The sequence below is a fragment of the Brassica napus genome, chromosome C3, assembly GCF_020379485.1.
Source record: "Brassica napus cultivar Da-Ae chromosome C3, Da-Ae, whole genome shotgun sequence".
Taxonomy (NCBI): Eukaryota; Viridiplantae; Streptophyta; class Magnoliopsida; order Brassicales; family Brassicaceae; genus Brassica; species Brassica napus.
This window is the reverse complement of record NC_063446.1, coordinates 15289497-15311989: the sequence shown is the minus strand read 5'-3', so window position 1 is coordinate 15311989 and position 22493 is coordinate 15289497. Positions and strand designations below refer to the sequence as shown.

The 22493-nt window shown below is 34.7% G+C and overlaps 4 protein-coding genes across 4 annotated transcripts; 2 read left to right on the top strand and 2 right to left on the bottom strand.

Annotated features, from left to right (window-relative positions):
- The first annotated feature begins 8277 nt into the window (after positions 1–8277).
- Positions 8278–9297, top strand: LOC106384018 (glutathione S-transferase T3-like). Its single transcript, XM_013824044.1, has 2 exons — positions 8278–8910; positions 9208–9297. The coding sequence occupies exons 1-2, from the start codon at positions 8278–8280 to the stop codon at positions 9295–9297; spliced, it is 723 nt and encodes a 240-aa protein (XP_013679498.1).
- A 430-nt stretch (positions 9298–9727) lies between these two features.
- On the top strand, positions 9728–10984 carry LOC106384019. Its single transcript, XM_048749415.1, has 2 exons — positions 9728–10280; positions 10479–10984. Exons 1-2 carry the CDS (start codon positions 9728–9730, stop codon positions 10982–10984), a joined length of 1059 nt encoding a protein of 352 aa, XP_048605372.1.
- A 1482-nt stretch (positions 10985–12466) lies between these two features.
- LOC106387113 (VQ motif-containing protein 18-like) lies at positions 12467–13333 on the bottom strand. The gene has a single exon (XM_013826922.3). The coding sequence runs from the start codon at positions 13031–13033 to the stop codon at positions 12587–12589; it is 447 nt and encodes a 148-aa protein (XP_013682376.2). The 5' UTR covers positions 13034–13333; the 3' UTR covers positions 12467–12586.
- Positions 13334–18020: 4687 nt separating this feature from the next.
- LOC106386539 (E3 ubiquitin-protein ligase RNF181-like) lies at positions 18021–19012 on the bottom strand. The gene has a single exon (XM_013826373.3). The coding sequence runs from the start codon at positions 18717–18719 to the stop codon at positions 18186–18188; it is 534 nt and encodes a 177-aa protein (XP_013681827.1). The 5' UTR covers positions 18720–19012; the 3' UTR covers positions 18021–18185.
- Positions 19013–22493: the final 3481 nt, after the last annotated feature.

Below are 22493 nucleotides of genomic sequence, written 5' to 3'. Positions count from 1 at the left end.
GTGAGATCGTCAACGGATACTTAAATCTAATAACATAATTTAAGTTAGATTAACTTTTAATTCAAAGTCAACTGGTGGTAACGAGTCAATTGATTTATATTCCTTATATAATTGATTTCAACTTCTTATATGGGATTTTGTAAATACGCCATCTTAATGGTGACTTCAAGCAATCTTTTGTAATACTAGGGTTCGCGCGGAATATTGTTTTTATTATTGTTAAGAACATGATTTTATGGATAATGTAATTATGTTGTCATTTTTATTTGTTAATATCATTATTTAGTGCTTTTAGTGTGTTATGTAGTAGTAGGTGATAGGTTAATATATTTTGTGTTTGTTTTTTCGAATAATGTGTTGTTGTGTGTATATTACTTGTTAGTAGTGGAATGAACCTCTAACGTAAAATAATATTGAATTTCAATAACTTTGTTGATTCTAAGATTAACGGGTTCAGCGTCAAAATTGTATTATATTTTTTCATAATTTTGAAAATTGTAACTTTTAAGATGTTTTTTGCACTCTCCCATATTTTGACCTTGAGCCATCACCGTCTATGTATTTCGTTACATATCTGGTGTGCGGTGCTTCTCACCATCACCGGAAAAAGACTAACCTCTTTCTCTTGTTCTTTCTTGCCTTCTTCACCTGTGAGATTGTATGGTATTTGTTGTAGATCGGATTTATGAATTTTCAGTTTTTCGGTTTATTCTCACGGCATTGTAGGTTGTTCCAGTCAATATTGACTGCTCCTCTTCTTTCTTAGATTTCAGCTGGTGTTAGGAACTGCATCTCCTTGGTTGGGTCAGAGTTTAGTCGTCTTTCGTGTTGTATTCCTCGTCGTTGGCTGACCGTCAATAGTCTCTGGTAGTCTTGGTTTTCAAGATCTAGTTTTTGGTGTTCTGACTTCTATGCTCTCTTTCATAGCTCGAGGACGGCTCCATAGTTTTTTTTATTTCGTTTCGTCTCCCTTTCCCTCTCTATTCTCCCATCTCTTTGCAGCTTTCATGGCATCTCTGGTGGCTCTCTCTTTCACCATGTTTGCCACTCGAGGTTTGGATAATGTTTTCGTTCGTGTATGCAATGTGGGCTTGGAAGGTTATTTCTGGTCTCAAGTTTAGTCTCTGATTTATCGGTGGGTGTCTTCCATTTTCCCTCCTTCAAGTTGTTTCTTTTATTTCTATGTTTCCTTTGGTATAGGTGTGCGGAGTAAGTCTATTGGAGCTTTGGTCTCTTCTATCAAGAGCTTTGTGGTTTTTCACTTGTATGGTTGTCTTGTATACTCTTGTTTAGTTTGTGAGGTGTTTCTTACCTTTTAGCTACTGATTGTGATTCTGGTGCTTTAAGCATATATGTTCTTTACTTCTTGGTGACTTTGGCCTTTCGATTTTTATTCTCTCTTTGGCCCGCTTTCTTGGTTATTTGCGTTGATGCTCTAGTTTCTTATTCTTAGTTTGATTATCTTATGATATTAATAGTGAAATATATAATTTGTAAATAATATAATAAAAATAGTAAAAATAATAAAATGGTGAAATTTTATGTTATTTTTAGCTGTGAATAAATTAAATATTTAAAATATATTTATATTATTTTATTTATTTCTTGAATTTTAGAGACCAATAAGTGTGAAAAGGATTAGATAGTACACAATTAGAAATTGATGAAATAAATTACAATAATCTAAAAGAAGAAAAATTTAAAATACAAAAAAATATGAGGACACATGTCAACAAACCCCCCTTCCATATGTCATAAGAAGGGAAAAAGCCAACTTGCATGGCTGTCTTGTATACTCTTGTTTAGTTTGTGAGGTGTTTCTTACCTTTTAGCTACTGATTGTGATTCTGGTGCTTTAAGCATATATGTTCCCTACTTCTTGGTGACTTTGGCCTTTCGATTTTTATTCTCTCTCTAGCCCGCTTTCTTGGTTATTTGCGTTGATGCTCTAGTTTCTTATTCTTAGTTTGATTATCTTATGATATTAATAGTGAAATAAATATATAATTTGTAAATAAAATAATAAAATTTAGTAAAAATAATAAAATGGTGAAAGTTTATGCTATTTTTAGCTTTGAATAAATTAAATATTTAAAATATATTTATATTATTTTATTTATTTCTTGAATTTTAGAGACCAATAAGTGTGAGAAGGATTAGATAGTACACAATTAGAAATTGATGAAATAAATTACAATAATCTAAAAGAAGAAGAATTTAAAATACAAAAAAACATGAGGACACATGTCAACAAACTTCTCTTCCATATGTCATAAGAAGGGAAAAAACCAACTTTATATATATATATATATATATATATATATTATATGGATTTCTATGACAAATTATGAATTTGATCATGAAACAGATTGTACTTTTTTACCAATGTTAAGTTATAGGAGTATGATTTTTCAGTTCAAAACTAGTTGATAATTGATAAATCTGAATTATACTATATAATATTTAACATTATTTTTAATTTCCGATGTGCGATTTTGTCTCTAATAATATTCTATACACATCAATTTCTTTGGCGTTGTACTCTTAAATTTGTTTGATCAAAATATACAGCATGAGCTTTTTCATTTTTGATAAAAAAATATACAGTATGAGCTTTGAAGCAGCACGACTACAAAAGCCGGGTTTGAAATTGTTTTTTTAAGCAAAAAAATTGATAATTATGTCCCATTAGACTATGTCCCAAGCAAGTGTCGGTTTTTGTTTTGTTTTTTGTGTGGTCCAAATATTTTCTTTACATATTTTCAGAACTGATTATTCTTATCCGTAAAATTTATATTCAGTATATGTAGAATCCAATAAAAATGTTTGAACTCGATTTCTACAGGTTTTAGATTTACAATAATGCGTATATTCCAATTTCTACAGATTTTAGATTTATAGTAATGTGTAAATTCCGATTTCTATCGATTTTAGAGCGATAGGTTATGCGCGGAATGTGTATTTCAAATATTTTTAGGTTACTATTATTTATGTAGATAACATATTCTAAACATAGAAGATTAAATGAAAAAGTGGATTTCATTTTCCACTTCGTAAACATCAATTTCACTTTCCGTAGAACAAAATCTGAAATTATGATTTAAATATTTTTAGAGCTGGAAAAAAACCACTAAGTTAATATAGGTATTTCAACAATAGTTACTATTTTCTAATTTTTTTGGTTTGTAAAACTATTTATTTGATTTATTTTCGAAAATACTAAAAGACATTAGATGCAAAAATGGTACAAAATAAGAATTAGCCTATTTAATAGGACATAGTTATCATTTTTTTTTTTTGCCTAAATAGACTAAATAAACAAGTGAATCCTAATGCTTGAAAGGTTAGAGTAACATAATAATTAAGAAACATGTGTACAATCTAATATCTATTCTATCAGCGGAAACCTATATCAGTTAGTCTGCATTCAGTTGTACTTATAATTTGCATTGATCATGTTCTTCTACATAAAATACTAATTGATATAGGGTTTCCACTGGGTGAGGAATCTATATCAATTATACAACCTAATAACAAATACTAATTGAACAATCGATAAAATAGGTAAAAAACTAATTATAACCAAAAGGAAGAAATATTGAGATGAACAAAATATAGAGTAATTGCGCTCCCTGTACAAACATAAGTGCATAATTTGCACGGATAGAATTTGCCATTTTTCTCCGATGTGTCTTTTTTTAATGGCTCTTTTGCCCCTATATCTCGTATATTACACTCTAAAATTATCACCCCTTTACGAATTCTCTATATTATTATATTCTTGTGATATCATTCGTGAAAAGGTTTTCAGTAGATAGCACAATAATCAAAACAGTTCGAAATAAAAATTGTTCATCTCTCTTCTTTCACATTTTCTTCATTTAATCTGTTGGTACCTTCTCTCTCTCTTCTCGTGAGATCTCCACTGAATTGTCTAGTTCAGTCCTACCGGAATCGAGTGTCTCTTCGTGTTAAGCTTCACTTGTCGTCATTTGCAACCGCCTCCGACTCACCGTGCACATGACCTCTGACTTCTTCTGTCCACCGTTGCGTCTAAATGTAAATCGTCTCGCAAGCTTATCCATTTCACGGCTGTGCTTCACCTTTCACCTCTGTTTATGCCGAGTTCGAGATCGCCGCGAGATTCACATGGCGTACTCCTCTGTCACCGGATCTTCGGTCGCCATGCTCTAACGACGTCGTAATGCTCGGAATCAAGCCTCGCCGTTGTGCTCATCCTTACTGTCTCCATCTAGTTCAGCGAAGAGAAAAGTTGATCTCTCCAATGGTGACTTTATATATTTTTGCACAACAGCTCCCTGACATTCGGGTTCTTTTCAATTTGACCCCAAATGTTTTAGATTTATAGAAACATCCTCGCGAATCAACCCCAAATCTTTCAGTTGTGCGATCTAGCTCTTCCTGTATTTGCGCAACAGTACCTTGTTTCTTGATGGCTTTCAAATTGGCCACAATATTAATTACTCATTATATCTTTTGTTTTGGGTTTGTAGTGTTAACCGGCCCGACTAACTATAACAATGCCGAGATAATTAATATATATTACCGGCTAAGTATAATAAAAAAATGCCAAGTAAAATCTTAACCGGCTAAATAACCATTTTAATCATATGTATTGTGATTTGTTAATTAGTTAATTCTATGTTTAGCCGAATATGTAAATCTAATCATATGTTTTTTTTTATTTATTAAAGATTTAGTTCTTTTGTTTATCTGAATTGATACATAATAACAACTATCAAATGATCAAATAGCCGGTAAATATAACTTGTACGCCACATATAATGTAAAGTATCCGGATAAATCAGAATATAACAATACTAAATTATTAGCCGGATAATTATACTCGAGAAAACATGCGTAGTCGGATACAACTATAGTGTTAACCGACCTTTGATGAAAAGTACTAACGAAGAATAATGATATCTAGATAGTTAGAATACATTACCGGCTAATTATACAACATAGAATTCAAATGAACCCGTGTGCTTTCGGTTTTTAATGCTTCATTATTGGTCAGATTTTACGTGCTATATTTTGATATGCACAAGTTATCACATCTTTCCTCTCTCCTCTCTCCTCTTTTAACTCTTCATACGTAAAATAATAAAGGAGTAGGGTTATCGCAGTCATTTCGCATCGTCTGGAGTTGGGCTTCATGTTTAGGCTAGTGTTTTTTCCATCCTCGCAAATTTCTGAATCTTTGTGTAATTTGTATGCAAATCGCTCCAAAATATATATAGAGGCGGTAACTAGTTATCAATTTTATCAATATTAAGAATGAATTGAACTAAAAAAAATAGAATGCAAATAAATGGAATCAGGAATAGAATCCTATCAGTTTAGTATTTTATGCATGGAATAATTTTTTTCATACAATTTTATTCCAAAAATTTGTAATCCAATTGCACCCTAGAGACTAAAATGTGAACATCTGTAATTAATTTAGAACTAGAGATTAAATTCCTCACTCTGCATCATTTTGTATGAGTGTAATTTAACCAACTATACGTAATACACTCGATCCCTTATATACTAAAGCACAAGTCACTTAACTAATCAAAATTTAACACTTGTCAAAGCAATGATTTACAAAAATAAAACAAATAATATTGATTAAAATTTGATTTTGAAACTCCACGTACAAAAATTAATTTAAAAAATACCTAGATTCCTAAATTTTCTCACATTATCACCTCGACTTACAAAATAAAGATCACGTAGTGAACTGTTTTTTCGTTTACCTTTCTATCTTATTTAGTGTTACGTACTTTCTCCTTCATCGGTTTTTCTCCTGCTGTTGATTTCTTCCACTGATCAAAAAGATTACATACAAGTGATGATTACTCCTCATTCTAAATGTTTTCTCCTAGTTTAGATCCAGTTTCCTCCTAATTTCAATTAATAATCTTGATTATTTATTTCAGGTAAAACGACACATGAATGTGTTTATATTTCAAAGTTTAATTTTTCAATAAAAGAACGAGCTCTATCAGCAAAAACGTAACCATAAGCTTTGTTCAAAAAAAGGTAACCATAAGCATCTCAACTATACTATCTACAAATTAAATGGGTATACAAATATTTTATTTTATCTATCTTATCTATGTGAAACTATTAATATTTCTTTTGCATCCAAGAAAAACAGAAATGAAAAGGAAAGAAGAATAAAAGACAAACAAAATAAAACTGAAGAGCCTTCTCTGCAACAAACATAAACACAAGCAGAACGTTAAACAAGTGGTATATTTTATCTTTAGTTATTCTCTGATTCTCTTTCATATATTACGTTTTAAAAATCTCTATTTTGTTTTTGTAGCTTTGAAATCAAATCTCATGGCCAATAATAATGATGTGATGCGAGTCTACCCAGGGAAAAATCTCAATAACTACGATGATGCAGTGTAGGTATTTACAAATTTGTTTGTTATAGTTTGACTATTTAACAAATCTGTTTTCTTAATGTCATGGCATATTTTTACAGATTTTTTGCTTGACAAAAATTTTTACAGATTTTTGTAAGTCTATTAGAGCATCTCCAACAGTCCCTTAGACCATGTACATCAAGAGATTAAAAGAGGTTCATGGGCTGGGTTTCGCAGGGTTTTAATCAAAAAAGAAAATAAAAAATGGGTTATTTTAAGTGAACCGGGCCGCTGGAGTGATCTCGTGTGAAGCGAGTTCAGTACACGTGTCGGCACGGGATTGGCTTGACGTTTTATGGTTGTCGACGCGGAAAAGACACGCCTCGCGTGTTTCTCCTCATTTCCTCTTCTCTTCCAAAAGACACGCCGACGCGGAAAAGACACGCCTAGGGTTTTCGAGTTCTGAGGCGATTTTTGTAGCGACGACGATCGAGAGGTCGTTTTTCCATCAAATCGACGAGGGAGAGTTTTCTGATCGACTTCACCGTCCTTTGTAATCCTCTCTCTTCTCAGTCTCTTTTTTTTTTAGGGTTGAAAAGCGTCGATACGAATTCGAATTGGGGGTTTCTCCTCCAATAGAGTCTGGAGGAGAAATCGATTAGGGGGTTTGTTTGTTACGGTTCTAAATCGATCTGTAGGGGAAATAAATTAGGAGATTTCTTCGTTAGGGTTCTAAATCGAGTCTGGGAGATTTCTATTAGCTGAAATCGATTAGAGGGTTTCTTTTTTAGGGTTTAATAGAGTCGATATGAATTTGAAAAGGGGGTTTCTTTGTTAGGATTCGTTTGTTCTAATAGAGTCGAGATTTGTGTTTGGGTAATCAAATTTTTTCATTAGTTTGTTCTAATCAATTCGTTTTCTGGTGCAGATGGATCCCTCAGAAGAACGAAGACATTCAAAGAAACAAAAGGAGTACTGCGACATGTTAGGCTTAGTGGAGGATTCACAGTACGGTATTCCAAGACGGTGTGCTTGCGGTGGGAGAATCATTGACGAGGTACGGGGGAAGGAAGACTACGACAGTCATCCTGGAAAGCGCTACTTCACGTGCATAAACTATGAAGTTAGTATATTTTCCTTAATCTATGTCATAAAAATTTATGAAACTCGAACTGTCTCTAATATTTTGTTTTCTGTTGTCAACAAGGATAATGGGTTGCATTATAGTCATCCTTGGGTGGTTGGTGTCCAGGAGGAGATGGAAAGGCTGAGGAAGCGTCTGGAAGAGGCTGAGGAGGTTATCAAGGGGGTGTGGAGTCTCAATTACCAGATTGAGAGCCTGCAGGTAAATACAATAGCTTGCTTTATTTTTGTTACTTTAATATGTATGTCCTCTATTAATATTAATGAGTAACACTGTATTCTTGTTGTTTCCATGTCCAGGAACAGGTTCGAAGCCTCACAGTCCAGGTCGGTACCCTAGAGAAGGTGTGCTTCGACTGAAATAGAGAGGTAAATGTTCTAACCCATCTCTAGCTGTGATGTAGACTGGAATGTGTTTGCGTGAATTGATAACTAGAACTATAAATATTTTTTTGGAAGCAAACTAAACTGAACTAGAAGTATTTATTAGTAAGACTAGCCTTGCTCAGCAAAGTACAGTGGAATTAAATCTGTGTTTAAGTAGTTGATAGTATTAAGTTGTTGATTTGATGTGTATTAACTTCTCTGTGTGGAGTAGTTGTTATCTATTAGGTTTTATATTCAATGCTTGGCTGGTTGAATTTAATTTAACTCAACTACCTGCGTGAAAACTAGTTTAAATAGAGAACCAAAACCCCATTATCTTAAAAAATAAACCTAAACCATAACTAAAACATAAACCAAAACCATGGAACCCTTTTCCACACAAACTTCCGGTTTCATTTCCCTACTAGCTTCGCAGAGCAGTCCATTCCCGGACTGCGACCCTCCACAAGCAGTAGCTAACTCTCCTGGGTTAATGAAACCGGCTTCCAAGAGGAAGTGGTCAACTAAAGAGGACCTTGTGCTCATCAGTGGTTGGGTGAACACGAGCAAGGACCCTATTGTCAGTAATGAGCAGAAGATCACCTCCTTTTGGAGGAGAATAGAGGCGTACGTGAATTCTAGCTCTCTGCTCACTGGCAGCGCTCCAAGAGAGTGGGGTCAGTGTAAGCAGAGGTGGGGAAGGGTCAACGACCAAGTGTGCAAGTTTGTAGGAAGCTACGACGCGGCTTTGAAGCACCAATCAAGTGGTCAAAATGATGATGATGTGATGAAGGCTGCCCATGAGATTTTCTTCAATGATTACCAAGCGAAATTCACCATGGAACACTGTTGGAGGGAACTGAGACATGATCAGAAGTGGAAGTCAGTTTTCAAGTCAAGAGATGGCGGGAAGGAGAAAACGAAGGAAGCTGAAGAGGTAATGGCTGAGGACGAGGTTAGACCAGCTGGTGTTAAGGCTGCTAAAGCAGCCAAACGCAAGAGGCACGGGAAAGAAGTTGCATTCGATCAAATAGAGACCATCCTGGCCGAGAGAAAAAAGATATCGCAGCAGAAAATCCTACAACTTCTACTAGCCAAAATTGAGACTGATCTAACCCCTAACGAAATAACCCTCAAACAAAAACTCATATCTGAACTCCTTGATTGATTTGGTTAACTTGCTTGATCGAATCTCTGTGTTTTCATTAGGTGTAGTAATTAACTTATGAACTCCTTGATTGATTTGGTTAATTATTTATTTGCCTCAATAGGTGTAGTAATTAACTTATGTTGTCACGTTATTGTTGTGCAGGTTGCTTTGTCTCACGAGTTGCTATGTCAGGAGTTGCTGTATCACGGGTTGATGTCTGTTGCTGTCTCACGGGTTGGTGTCTATTGCTGATTTAATAAGTGTGTTGCTTTATGTCTCTCGGATGCTTTATGTCTATCAGATGCAGTGTAGTATTTTGTTGGTTTCTACACTGATGTTGCTTTGTTTCACGGGTGGTACTTTGTTTCTACAATGCTTTGTCATGTCACGGGTTATGTAACAAACAAGCATATATAAATATGCTCTCTTGATGTATGCTTTTATAAATCAAAACTCTACTTCTTCTCTTTATCTGAATGCTTTTTCCTTAGAAATTATCCTTTGTTTCTCTTCGATTCACATCTTCAAGTCCACTCTCTATCTCCCTCTCTGATCACTTCGTCGTACATCTTTGCCTCTTCGTACATCACCAACAAGAAGCAACCAAACAACCACCAAAAAATTCAAGGTTGATTTTAAAAATATTCAATAATTTTTTGTATATGTTAAAAAAACAGGAACAATGTCATCTAACTCAGATGATGAAATATATGGAGTATTTGAAGAAATGGTCGACCAACAAATTGATGATTACATCGAGTCTGCTCTTACCAAACAGCCGAAGACACGAGTCTATATCGAAAGAGATCGGGAAGTAGGACACATTCAACTTTGGCAGGACTATTTCAGTGAAAATCCTACATACACACACGACTTGTTTAGGCGACGTTTTCGAATGAACAAGTCATTGTTCCTTCGCATTGTCGAACGTCTAGGTAATGAAGTTCCATACTTTCAACAACGGAGAAATGGTCATGGAAGGAATGGCCTATCTACACTTCAAAAATGCACTTCAGCTATGAGAATGTTGGCTTACGGTCGTGCCGGAGATGCGAATGACGAATATCTCCGACTTGGGGCAAGTACTGCAATTTTATGTTTAGAGAATTTCGCGGATGCGATAATACAAGTGTTTGGAGATGAGTATCAAAGAAAACCAACACCTGAAGATCTTCAAAGACTACTTGATTCTGGAGAGGCACGGGGGTTTCCGGGAATGATAGGCAGCATCGATTGTATGCATTGGGAGTGGAAAAACTGCCCAACTGCTTGGAAAGGTCAGTTCACACGTGGTTCGGGAAAACCGACAATTGTCTTAGAAGCCGTGGCATCACAAGATCTTTGGATATGGCACTCATTTTTCGGATTACCAGGTACCCTCAACGATATCAATGTTCTTCATCGGTCACTAGTTTTTGATGAAATTTTACAAGGTCGAGCTCCTAAAGTGAAGTTCAAGGTCAACAACCACACTTATCGTATGCCCTACTATCTTACCGACGGGATTTATCCTAATTGGGCAACATTTATCCAATCCATCCCGCTTCCTCAAGGTCCTAAAGCAGTGGCATTTGCAAAACGTCAAGAATCGACCAGAAAAGATGTCGAACGGGCATTTGGAGTCTTGCAATCGAGGTTTGCAATTGTTAAAAACCCTGCTCTTAAATGGGACAAAGAAAAGATAGGAAAGGTAATGAGAGCCTGTGTCATATTGCACAATATGATAGTAGAGGACGAAAGACAAGGATACATTCTAGCTAATACATCTGAGTTCGAGTCAGGAGAATCTAACCGAAGTTCGAAGGTGAGAAGGAGAGAAAGTGTGAATGTTGATATGCTTAACATTCGCAATCTGGTTCGGGATCCACAAATTCATGAGCGTCTGAAAGCTGATTTAGTTGAAAATGTATGGGCAAAATTTGGTGATCGTAGTGATTAATCTTTTGTATGTTCTTGAATTTCCAATGTATTAAATAAAACCTTTTAAGAAATAATTAAAAATATTTAGTAAGTTTATGAATTCTCAATGTACTGAATTACAATTTCTTAAAAAAAAAATCAAATTTTTAATTTTTTCAAAATTTATTTTTTTTTCCAAAAATATATTATTTTATTCGTATGAACCCGAACTTGAGGTTCATTGATGGAGAAGCACATTTGATTCGGGTTCAACACTGTTCATGACCCCACCATTAAATACATAAAAAAATCCAATGAACCCCAAGGGGGGGGTTCATTGATGTACATGCTCTTATCCTCTTATTTTTTAAAGGGACGAATAGTACACCATCAAATATAAAGGGGCACTTTTGATCCCCTTGTAACACTATTCACTTTTCACTTTTCACTTTAGTTCCTATAATTATATATGTCTCACAATTGCATGAAATTTTTTTATATATCATATTTTAGTACTTATTGTTATATTTTTTTAAAACTATTTCGATTGAAAATATATCATTAACACTTTTTATACTATTTCCAATTAAATTTGGGTACATATTATTTATTTTTTTCAAAAATACTTTATTTTAGTATCTGTCAAATAGTATGGTTTATTGATTTTTGAAAGTTTAATGACTATATTTTAACTACTGATAACATTGAAGACTAAAATGTAATATATTAAAATTTTAAAGAAAATATTTAAGGGGTCATTGTTGGAGAACCATCCCCTTATCCCTTTATTTTATGTGGATCCCTCCTTTAAAATAAGAGAAATTGTTGGAGATGCTCTTATATTGACTATTTTATTTGCATGTTTAGTTTCATGTTTTTTTTATATCAATTCCAAGAAATTTATTTTAAAGAGGAATTATTTACAAAACAAATACATATAAAACTGAATATAGCAAATATGATATTTCTAGGTGTTACCTAGCTTCAGAAATTTTGTTTAAAATAAGTTCAATGTTGATTTAAAAACATTACAATTTTATTTTTTAAATAATTTAAAAGCAAGCAAAAATTATATCCGTGCTTAGCACGGGGTAATAATACTGGTTATCTATAAAATGAAACACTAGCTAGCTAGCCAATCTTTGTTTTAAGCACCATACAAACTGTTTCTCCATATAGCATACATCATAATCAATCACATACGCACACTAAAGAATTATTACACATTCAAGAGTAGCTCATCAATGAAGTTACATATCAAAACAACTAGGGTTTATTGACCAACGTCGACCCCAACTTAATTAGATACAGTAACTTCTCCGTGAAGGGCCGCACCTAAATTAAATCTCATTACAACTCTCAGCCCTGGCAAGTTCAGTTTACCAAAGTTTTAGTTTCTCATCATACCAATTGAATTCAAAATTTATATAAATATCTACATACAAATTCTATGCCTATGTTCCCAAAAATATGACCTTCTTGGTTTGCTTTCATGCCTCAAACGATTGGATCTCATGATCAAATGAATGCGTTTGCAGAATTACATAAACCCTAGAAATTAAACTCTGACCCTTTGCAGTGAAGTTGTTGCTTGTATGACTGTTGGTGAAGATGAAACCTTCTACTTGTGAAGAAGAAGATCTCATGGGAAGAAGTAATCTTCTCCTGCATCTTTAATCAAACCTTCTAGGTCAAAGTATGTGTTTGAAGTAGTCTGATCACCGGATCCCCATTCTTCTTTTACCTGATGGTCTCCTTCGTTTGCTAATAAACCGGTAAAACCCGTAAGCCTATTAACCGCCTGATGATCTCCGCAAACCGGTTCTTGCGACCTCGGAATTCTCGGTCTGGCACTCTTTTTACCGGTTTTTGCCTCTCGGGCTGCGGGTTTTCCGGTTAGACTTTGGACGAGTGGACGGAAGTTCTTGACGTCGGTCTCGATTACCTTCGGTGCGCATATATGGATGATGCGAATCTTGGGCTTGATCTTGGATATTACTTGTGAATTCTTGTTTAAGGAAACTCTAGAACTCGAAGCTTCATTAAAACTTTGATGATATTGATTAACCTCCATGGATTCTCTCACCATTTAAAAAGTGGAACGATACTGCGGCCGTAGGGTGATTATATATATATAGAGTTATAAAAATTTAAGAATATAGGATTGTTGGTAAGTCAAAAAAACATTAAATTAACAACAAACTTGAATATCAAAATCATAAAGAGGGTTTTGGACGAAACACCGACGGACCTGCCCTCCATGACACACAAGCACACAACAACGACTTGATTTAAATAAAGTTTTGAGTGTATAAATATCATATTGTTTACATGCGAACGTTTTAGTTTTGTTTTATGAGTGATTTGTGATCAACCAACCAAATGACGAGAAATCAAGACTATAGTCTTTTTAATATAGTTACCTAAGCATCGGTTGCGTGTGCCATATATTTATATCTTTTGGTCACCACTTGGAGTTGTTTTCTGGGGCAGGGAGGAGTCGGCATGTTTGATCTTTTCTGATTTCTGGGATTTAGGGTTATCTGTAGTTCCTGTATAAAAAAACTAATTAATTATCAATTTATGATGATGTTTCTATTTTAAAATAGGGCTGGTTATATTATTTTGGCTAGTGACATCGTTTGTAGAATTTTAACTTTGCCATAACTTATAACAAGATTAATTTATGGAAAGTCAGATCATACTATGAAACTTTGATATCAATTTCTATAGCATGTGGTCAAAATGTGACTCAGGAAACTGTCACTTGAATACCGACCCAGTTCTAATCCTCCTTTTTAGTTAATTTGCTTCAATTTGATGGTGCAAATGTTATAAAAGTGAAAACTGCAGTACTAGATTCATCTTATTAGGTTTCATATAATCGTATCTAGTTTGAATTCGAACATTTAGCCAGTGAAACTAACCTAACACACTTACATGTACTGATATATATACATGACCTCATACATGTCTGAGGCGTCGAGTGTCGACGCATATGTATTGTCATGGTGCTTGTAAAACGAAAAAAAAAACTGCTTTCTCGTTTGTTTTCTTTTGATTAACTGGTTACTAATTTACAAAAGTGACATACAAACCAACAAAAAAACGTTGCAAGCACACAAAATAATAGTTGACGTTTTTTTTTTGCCGAAGGAGCAACAAGAGGCGCAGCCTGGATTTAACCTCCGTTGACTTTACGTAAGCTGTGTGATTTAATTTTATTTCTAAAACTTATTTAGATCTTTTGGAGAGTTGGATTGGAATAGAATTATATTTGTCGAGATGTCTTAGACAACTAACACACGCAAGTGTATTTTATTTTTCGAGACATTTCAATATGACCACATATTAATATGTGTATAAGTGTATTATTTCTACAAAACTACATAAGAATTTAACAATAAATATCTGGAAATCTAAAATTACATAAGAGTTACAAAAATCACACACATCGATTTGTAGAAATAATATTATCGGTTGATATTACTGGAAAATATATACAGAAAAACAATAACAATTTAATTGTGAATTTTTTATATTTTTAATATACATGAAAACTGTAAAAAAAAAAAAATTAAACGGAGAAAGTATATTTGGGCTACTTTAGCATTAATAGACTCATGTAACGTTTTTTTTTTCATGCAAAATAGAAATTTATTATAAAAAAAGAAAAAATGGTGGAGAGAGGCGTTTGTTAGTCTCTGATTTCTTATTCCATCGAGCTGGAGAGGTGTTTCTCGGGCGGGTCAATGGTGATTTGGATTCTCGGTCTTCTTTTCCTTACTCATTGGCGGTTGTTGTTGAAGGTTGGTTGGTGTTTTATCTTGAATTGAGCTCAAATTTCATTGAACTTCTGGTGGAGGAATTGTCTCGATCGAGGAAGTGTGATGTGATCCTGATCAGCTCAACCATCGATCAGGACGAGACAGACGATCCAGCTATCTATTCAGACGTTTCAACCATCAAGCCGTCTGGTCCAACCAGCAAGCAAGGCGATATGGGCGACCCTAGTGTGCAAACTTTGCTTAGGATGATTCCTAAGATTTGTGAGCTCACTTGGACCAACCACCACTACAAGAAAAATGAGTTTTATTAGCGGACGAAAAACGCTATATAACGATACAGCAGTTTTTGAAGCGATGTATCATCGCCCGTGATAGTAGGTAAAGGACATTACATAGCGGTTTTTAACACTGCTATATTTTCTTCCGCTACGATAGCGCTTTTCTATCTGCAATTAAATATTCTTTAATAGCGTATAATTTTTGTTATTATTACATTATTAAAAAAATAATAATAATAATTTTAAAAATTTTATATATCAATTTTCTTATACCAATATATGAAAGTAAACCAAACTAAACCAATTTTTTAAAGAAAAACTGAAAAGCTACACCTAAAACTAAAACCTAGTCTACGTTCCTTCTCCGCCTCTCTTCTTCTTCTTCTTCTTCTCTTGCCCGCCTCTCTTCTCTTCTTGCTTGAATCTACCTCCATCACTACAGCTAGCTTACCCTTCCTCTTCCATTATGACTTCGTAGGCCTCTTTTTGTGCATCGCCTGTCGTCTTCGTAACTCCCCACCGTCTTCAACCTCTTTGTGCGTCGGCCGCCGCCTCCGTCTCTGGATCATCATTACCTCCTCTATGTCATCATTATTCCAGATCTGTAAACAAAAGCAATAGATTTTATTTAAAAAAGATGAAAAGAAGATGAACGTTTAAGTAGAGATAGACCAAGGGGAGGAGGCGAGGGGTCATGGTCCAGACTTGAGCAGAGGTGGTGAGCTTAAATCCGTGAGACAGACAGCAAGTTTGAGAGATCGTGAGATGAGGATTGAAGAGATGGTGAGAGAGGAGGAGACGAGAGATTGCTAGAGAAGAGGAGACGAGAAATGCAAAAAAAAAATATTAAAGTGAATCACTTATACCCCTTAGATCGAGTTAAATCTACGGTGGAGATCAAATATAGAAGCTATCCTCACCCTCCTGTTTTCACCAATGAAATTTTTTTCTCTTTGTTTTATTAACTGACCAATTAGAAAAAAAGAAAAAAGATTAACAAAAGAATGAGTTATAACGATTGGATTAAAACCAATCAACGATCGAAGATTAACCAATCAAAAACTGTTTTATTGTGTAACTAATTTTATTAATATATAACCTAAATTATCATTTACGTTTATAAAGTTAATGAAGAACTATTGAATTTCAGATTTAAAGTATAAGATTTTAGAGCAAAAGTCTATGTGATAGAGTTCTAAGGTTAGATTTAAGGTTTGAAAAATTAAATTTGAAAAGATTATATTTTTATAAGTATTATCTTTCAGATTTTTGATAAAAAAAGGTTAAGGTTTTGTGTTGAAATTCTGTGAGTATAGATATAATAAATTTATTTTAGTCTTAATATGTATGTTTTAGTATTGAAATTTTAGAACTATCAAATATGAAGTTTATGATTATAGATTTAGAGATTATGTATGATATAGGGTTTGGATTTAGTGTATATAGGTTTGGTGTTTAATTTTAAAATATTTAAGTTTATAGTTCTATATTTAAGATTTGGAGTTTAATTTCTAAAATATTATAAAGATTATAACTAAATTAGTTAAATTTAGCTTTTTAAAGTATATGGTCCAGAAATTTGTTTAGGGTTTAGGGATTCAAAAAGTATACTATTATAACGTTTATTATTTTATGTGCTATTAAATGAATACTATCATAGTGTTTCCAATTATGCCGCTCTATCATAGCGTTTCCAAAAATATAAAACGCTATCTAAAACCACCGGATATGTCAACCATAGCAGAAAGCGAAAAAACGCTATCCTGGTCTGCTATTAAAACACATTTTTCTTGTAGTGTATGGACACTTAACTCGTCCAAGGAGTCATGAGGAAGAGATCAGTCGAGCTAGATCAAGCCTGGAACGAGCCAACTTGAGAGATGGTTGATATGTCTTGTTTTTAGTACTTTATTTTCGATTTCCTAAGTCTGTAAAACTTTATAAAAAGACCTAAGTTTGCCATGAATAAATCAGACTTGTTTGTTTTAAAAACCATGTATTTTTTTTTGAGAAGTGATTCTCGTTTGTTTCTTGTGAACATTTCGATTTTTGGTGGATTCCGAGATCAAATCGGTTTATCAAGATAATTCCATCCTATCTTGTGGTACCATTTCGACCAGCTGAAGATCAGAGAGGCGTCTTAAATTAGGTTCTCGGTGTTGGGTTTAATATACTCAAGGTTCAAGCCACACGATCTCTCCAATCCAAAGCTCCATCGCCTATCTCCTTGAAGATCGTCCTAAGTGCAGACTGTGTGTTGGGTTTCATATACACAGGGTGATTTTTCCACGACCTTCTCGTAGACAAGGATTATCCATACCTTCCTCAAGTGATTTCAGGAACAGAACCGTGGCTAGGGTTCTATCAAAGTGTTAGAAGAGTCCTTGGTGAGGGCTCGTGGCTGTGGAGTGTGTGTTTATATTGGGGCTTGTCCTCGATAAGGTGGTCTCATTTAACCTTGGAGTTTGATTATTTAATTGTTCATTGCCAAGCTTTGGTGCTTAGTTGTTATGCTATTCCTTGGTATTTAACCGACGTTTATCAGGATTTTCTGGTAAGCGATTGTGGATTTTAGCTCAATCGCATTGGGTCTTTGAACTGTTGATTGTCAAACTGTGTTTCTTCGTCTACTGTTAATATGGAGATCCATTTTTTCGTTGCTTCGTTTGGTTGAAGCTTACTCCTGAGTGGCAGTTTCTGGTGAGTCTTTAGGAGTTTGTACTCATACCCGGCCCTCATCCTAAATAAATGTAACCTCCAATGCTTTCTCGCTCATTCTGGCATCCAGTTGCAGCTAGCTTCGCTTGAGTAATGATTATGTTTTAGCCCTACATGTTCTTAATACTCCGGCTCACTTTTTCTTTTAAATTTATATAGTATGTTTTGGTTTCGCTCTTGTTTCCGTGGAGAAATTTTTGCCCCTCACGAGGTTATGGTTCTAGAAAAAATATTTTTTTTTGCCGGCTCAGGTTTGTAAGAGCTGCAGTTCATCAATTTAATATAATCTATAGATGCCAAAGAAAATATTTTTTTTATTTTATAAATATATGAATATTCGTTTAAGACAAGGTAAATCCATATAGATTTGGAAGTATATATTAGACCAAAGTAATTCTATATTACTATATAGATTTGAAAATGTTCTAAAACGTACATTCCATTAATCCATACAATTCTAGCCGTCCAAACTTTGGTACAAATCGAGCGTGACGGTTCCCATATCTTCTTCCAAGTCATCCTCTAACGCCAACGCATCGAACCACATGGTCAAACCACTGTCGTCTCCACTAGATGCACCCGGTAGCTCGAACCGACAGAGAGGGCACGTATTATGACTAGTGAGCCAAGGAGTAATGCAATCATTATGGTATAAATGGTCGCAAGGTAATCTCCGAGCAGATTCTCCAATCACGAAATCATCTCTGCATATGGCGCATGGTAAAGTAGAGTCGTCTGAGGAAGAGCAACACAACGTTGAAGATGAGATCTCAACGGTTGGAATCAGTTCCTCGTCGTCTTCGTTTTCATGATCATCAAGACCAACTTCAAAAGGGGTTGAAGAAGAAAAGGTAGAAACTAGATTGCATAAGGGGCAGTATGGAGAAGGAGAAGTAGAAGAAGAGAGGATAGTAATGATGATGTCACATTCATTACAAGTGTAATTCCGGTGCTCCAATTGGTTGCCGCCTCTGTCGCTAGTATTGGACATTGAAGAAACGGTGATTGAGAGAATTTTTAATTATTCTTTTACAATATTTTTTTCTCCAGATTCCTATAATCTATGGTTATTAAATACTGAAGTCAGAACCTTCGCAGTATATGATATAGCTGGCGTATCTCTAAGTTTTCGTATTTCCCTTTTTGGAGATTTAAAAAAAAAATTTATAAGCATTGTTATCAATGTAGTGATTATCCATCATATGCCACCTTGTCTAAATTCCCTATCACATAGATACTGTTTTGACCTCAACAAATGAAATTATCATCATCAGCATAACACATGTTCTTACATGTGAGATATAGTCTATAGTTTTTGTTCTATATAAATACAACGTTGTAACTGTACATGGTAGACAATTATAAGTATACAAGTCAATATACACGTTTTTCTCTCATTTTGTTACGTTGTTATCTTTTTCACATAAAGATAAAACATATAATATTATGATTGACTAAATATTTATTTAAGGTTAAACTCGCAGTCAAGATTCTATAATAAAACGTTAGGATTAGGGAAAGATAAAAATGAATTTTCTATGAGTAAATTTTTAACAAGATAGTTTACCCAATCTAGATTGTATTACTGTATCGATCGGATGTAATGTATATACAAATGACAACAAAATGAATAATACAACTTGAAAAGAACATTTCCAAGTTTTCTAGTGTACTTGTAGTGTCGTATGTTATTATGTGACGAGTTTACCTTGTTTTTTATCTAACTTTTAGGGTTGGAACATAAAAAAAAGGTTACGAGATAAAACTTATTGTTTATCTCATTTCATTATTCCTTGCTTTGCAAATCTCATGTTGTTGAGTAACTGTTTGAATTCAAGGTGACTCGGTCTTGGTCGTCATCCGCTTGTTCTATAACTTGCTGTATGGAGCTTTTAAATAGAGTAAAAAGGTGGAGAAGTTTAAGAGTAAACTAATAAAATACAATAAAAATAAAAGTTACACCTAACGTTAATTGATTCTCTCTCACATAACTATGAGGGAAAAAGTGAGTCATTTTACCTTTGATTTAACAGTAGCCGACGTAAAACATATATATAAAATCAATAAAAATCTTTTTCACATGATTGATTTATACAGTGGCTGAAGTTAAAGTAAAATGTTTCTCGCTGATATATTAACGCTATTAGTGACAACCCGTCAGACGCTTAGATTAAGACAGACGGAATAATTAGGAATGCCCGATGAACAATAGACATTTTGTCAAGTCAACTTGAGTGGATTTTTAATATGTCGTGTTAAATCAAACTCTAACACTTGTATGTAATATATTTCTTTCACCTAATATCTTGGAAGAATATACGTGGTCAACAAAAAGACGAGAGCATTACACTTTAAAATACTTTAGGAAGTATTTTTTAACATGTTAAAGTACTTTGAAATGGAAGTATACTTTAAGAAGAAAAGTCATTAATTAGACTAAAATACCCCTAAAACTAACGAAAAATGGAGACGAGAGGAGAGAAGAGAGATATGGCAGTGTTGGTGTGGTCATGATTAAAGGTGTTGTGGTCAGGGTTGTGGTTGTGGTTGAGAAAAAAAGTTTGGTCAGTGATCATGTGGTCAGAGGCTTGTTGATAGCATAATTGTGGGTGGTGTGATCATGGTTTGGGTTGTGAGAACTGAGATTATGGTCAGAGTTGGTGGGTTAAAAGTGTTGTGATCGGGGTTGTTGTAGAGAGAAGAAAGATTAGGGTCAATGATCATGTGGTCTGAGAACTCGGGGGTAGCAGATTAGTGGGTAGTGTGGTCAGAGTTTTGGTTGTAAGAAGTGAGGTTATAATATTGTGTAGTTAGGGTTATATGTGTTGTCGTCAAGGTTTTCGTTGAGAGAAAAAGGGTTAGGCTAATGAGCAAGTTATTTTCGTTTCAGCTCTTACTTGTGTCAAGCTAATAGTGGACGTAGACACCAACACTATCATATTTTCCGCCATATCCACCTTCTTTATCACCACCTTCATGAGCTCCAGCTCTGCCACTTCCTCCACTGCCACCTCCTTCATACCCTCATGCTGCTCATCCACCACCTCTGATCCTCCTCCTTCACCGTTTACTAAGCACCACCACCAGAAAACCTAGATTCTTTGGGGATAAGAGAACACGCGTTGAGTTTGTTTTTGAATTGTAGATTTGGATAGTGCATAAGTGGTCAAGGTAAGTTTAATGATAGATATGGACACACCACTGCCCTATTATCTATTGTATTCACCTTCTTCACTACCACCACTTTTATAACCATTTCCATGAGTTCCATCTTGGCTCCTCTGCCGCTACTTCCTCCACCACAACTTCCTCTATACCCTCCAACAGTTGATCCACCTCACCTTTGGCTCCTCCTTCACTGCATCCGTAAGCACCATCCGACACCACCATAATATTAGGCACAAAAATGTCCCACATTGGTAGTTGGAAGAGATCTTAAGCAATATATAAGATAGATGTGTCAATCCACTTATCACCAATTGGTTTTAAGTTGGAAGCCCATAATAAACCTGAATCTAATATGGTATCAGAGCCAGGTTCAAACAGTCCAACCCGATCTACATCGATCTGGCCCAAAGTTGGCTCATCAATCTTTTCCCGAACATTCCAAGATTGACGCCTAAAAAGTCATCATCTCGAAGATGCGTATTAGACACAAAATGTCCCACATTGGTAGTTGGAAGAGATCCTAAGCAATATATAAGATAGATGTGTTAATCCACTTATCACCAATAATTAGCATGAATCTAACACATCAGACCTTCCACATGATAATCATCCACCACCTCCATGAATGCTTTCACTTTCAGCAGCACCTTCATACTCACCTCCACCTCCACCCACGTCATCACCTTCATCAGTTTCATTTCAGTAACCACTAGCATGACTTCAACCACCATAAGTCGATTTTCCACCGCCTTCAATACCTATGTGGGAGAGAAGGAGGTCTGGCCAAATTTCTTCATCAGAAGCTGAGAAAATGGGAGATGAAGGCAGAGTGTTTAGGGTTTTATATAAAATTAGTTGAAGGTAATTAATTGTTGGAGAAATCGAACCTTGCATATGTAAATTGGCGTTGAGAACACGCGAAAGAATAGATTACTCAACGTTGGTGCTGGAAATGAAACGAGATTGCATTGTGACCGTCAGTATCCATTAATACGGCTGGTTAAAGAGTTGGAATGAAAATAGTTTTAACAACAGACGTGAATGAAAAAGAGAAGGAAAATCGATTACGGTTAATTGAATAATCTCTTATATATTAGTTGAGGAGCATTACAACATTCTTTTGTAACTACATGTCATCACTAAGATGATTTTTAGAATCTTTACAAAAATTAGTTGGTTCATCTAAATATATATTATACTTTTTATTGAATTAAATATAAAAAAGGGAAGCTTCATTAGTCCAGTGGTTTGACCAATGGTTCATTAATGCTTTTACACTATGAGGTCCGAGTTTCAATCCCCGGAAAAGGCGAATTATGCAGAATATTGGAGAAAATGCTTACAAGAGATCTTTCGCATGGCGCAAGGAGCACCATCAAGAATGGATCCCATAGGGCGGCTCCGGATAGTGCAGTCAGACGTGAATCCTAATAAGACAGGTAGATTGTCGGATGTAGTACCATCTATGTAACGTTTCTCATAGTTTGTAATAGTATAATTAAACAGTGTTAAAAAAATTAAATATAAAATTGTTTATTAGTGTACAAAAAAAATATTCTCATTTATTTTTTTAAATAAAAGCTACAGAATTACCTAA

Excerpts from the sequence above, each read along its gene's own strand:
- LOC106384018 (XM_013824044.1), top strand. The coding sequence starts at position 8,278 with ATGGAACCCTTTTCCACACAAACTTCCGGTTTCATTTCCCTACTAGCT. Across the intron at positions 8,911-9,207 it reads GCAAGAGGCACGGGAAAGAA|GTTGCTTTGTCTCACGAGTT; the intron begins GTTGCATTCGAT and ends ATTGTTGTGCAG.
- LOC106384019 (XM_048749415.1), top strand. The coding sequence starts at position 9,728 with ATGTCATCTAACTCAGATGATGAAATATATGGAGTATTTGAAGAAATG. Across the intron at positions 10,281-10,478 it reads AATGATAGGCAGCATCGATT|GTCGAGCTCCTAAAGTGAAG; the intron begins GTATGCATTGGG and ends AAATTTTACAAG.
- LOC106387113 (XM_013826922.3), bottom strand. The coding sequence starts at position 13,033 with ATGGTGAGAGAATCCATGGAGGTTAATCAATATCATCAAAGTTTTAAT.
- LOC106386539 (XM_013826373.3), bottom strand. The coding sequence starts at position 18,719 with ATGTCCAATACTAGCGACAGAGGCGGCAACCAATTGGAGCACCGGAAT.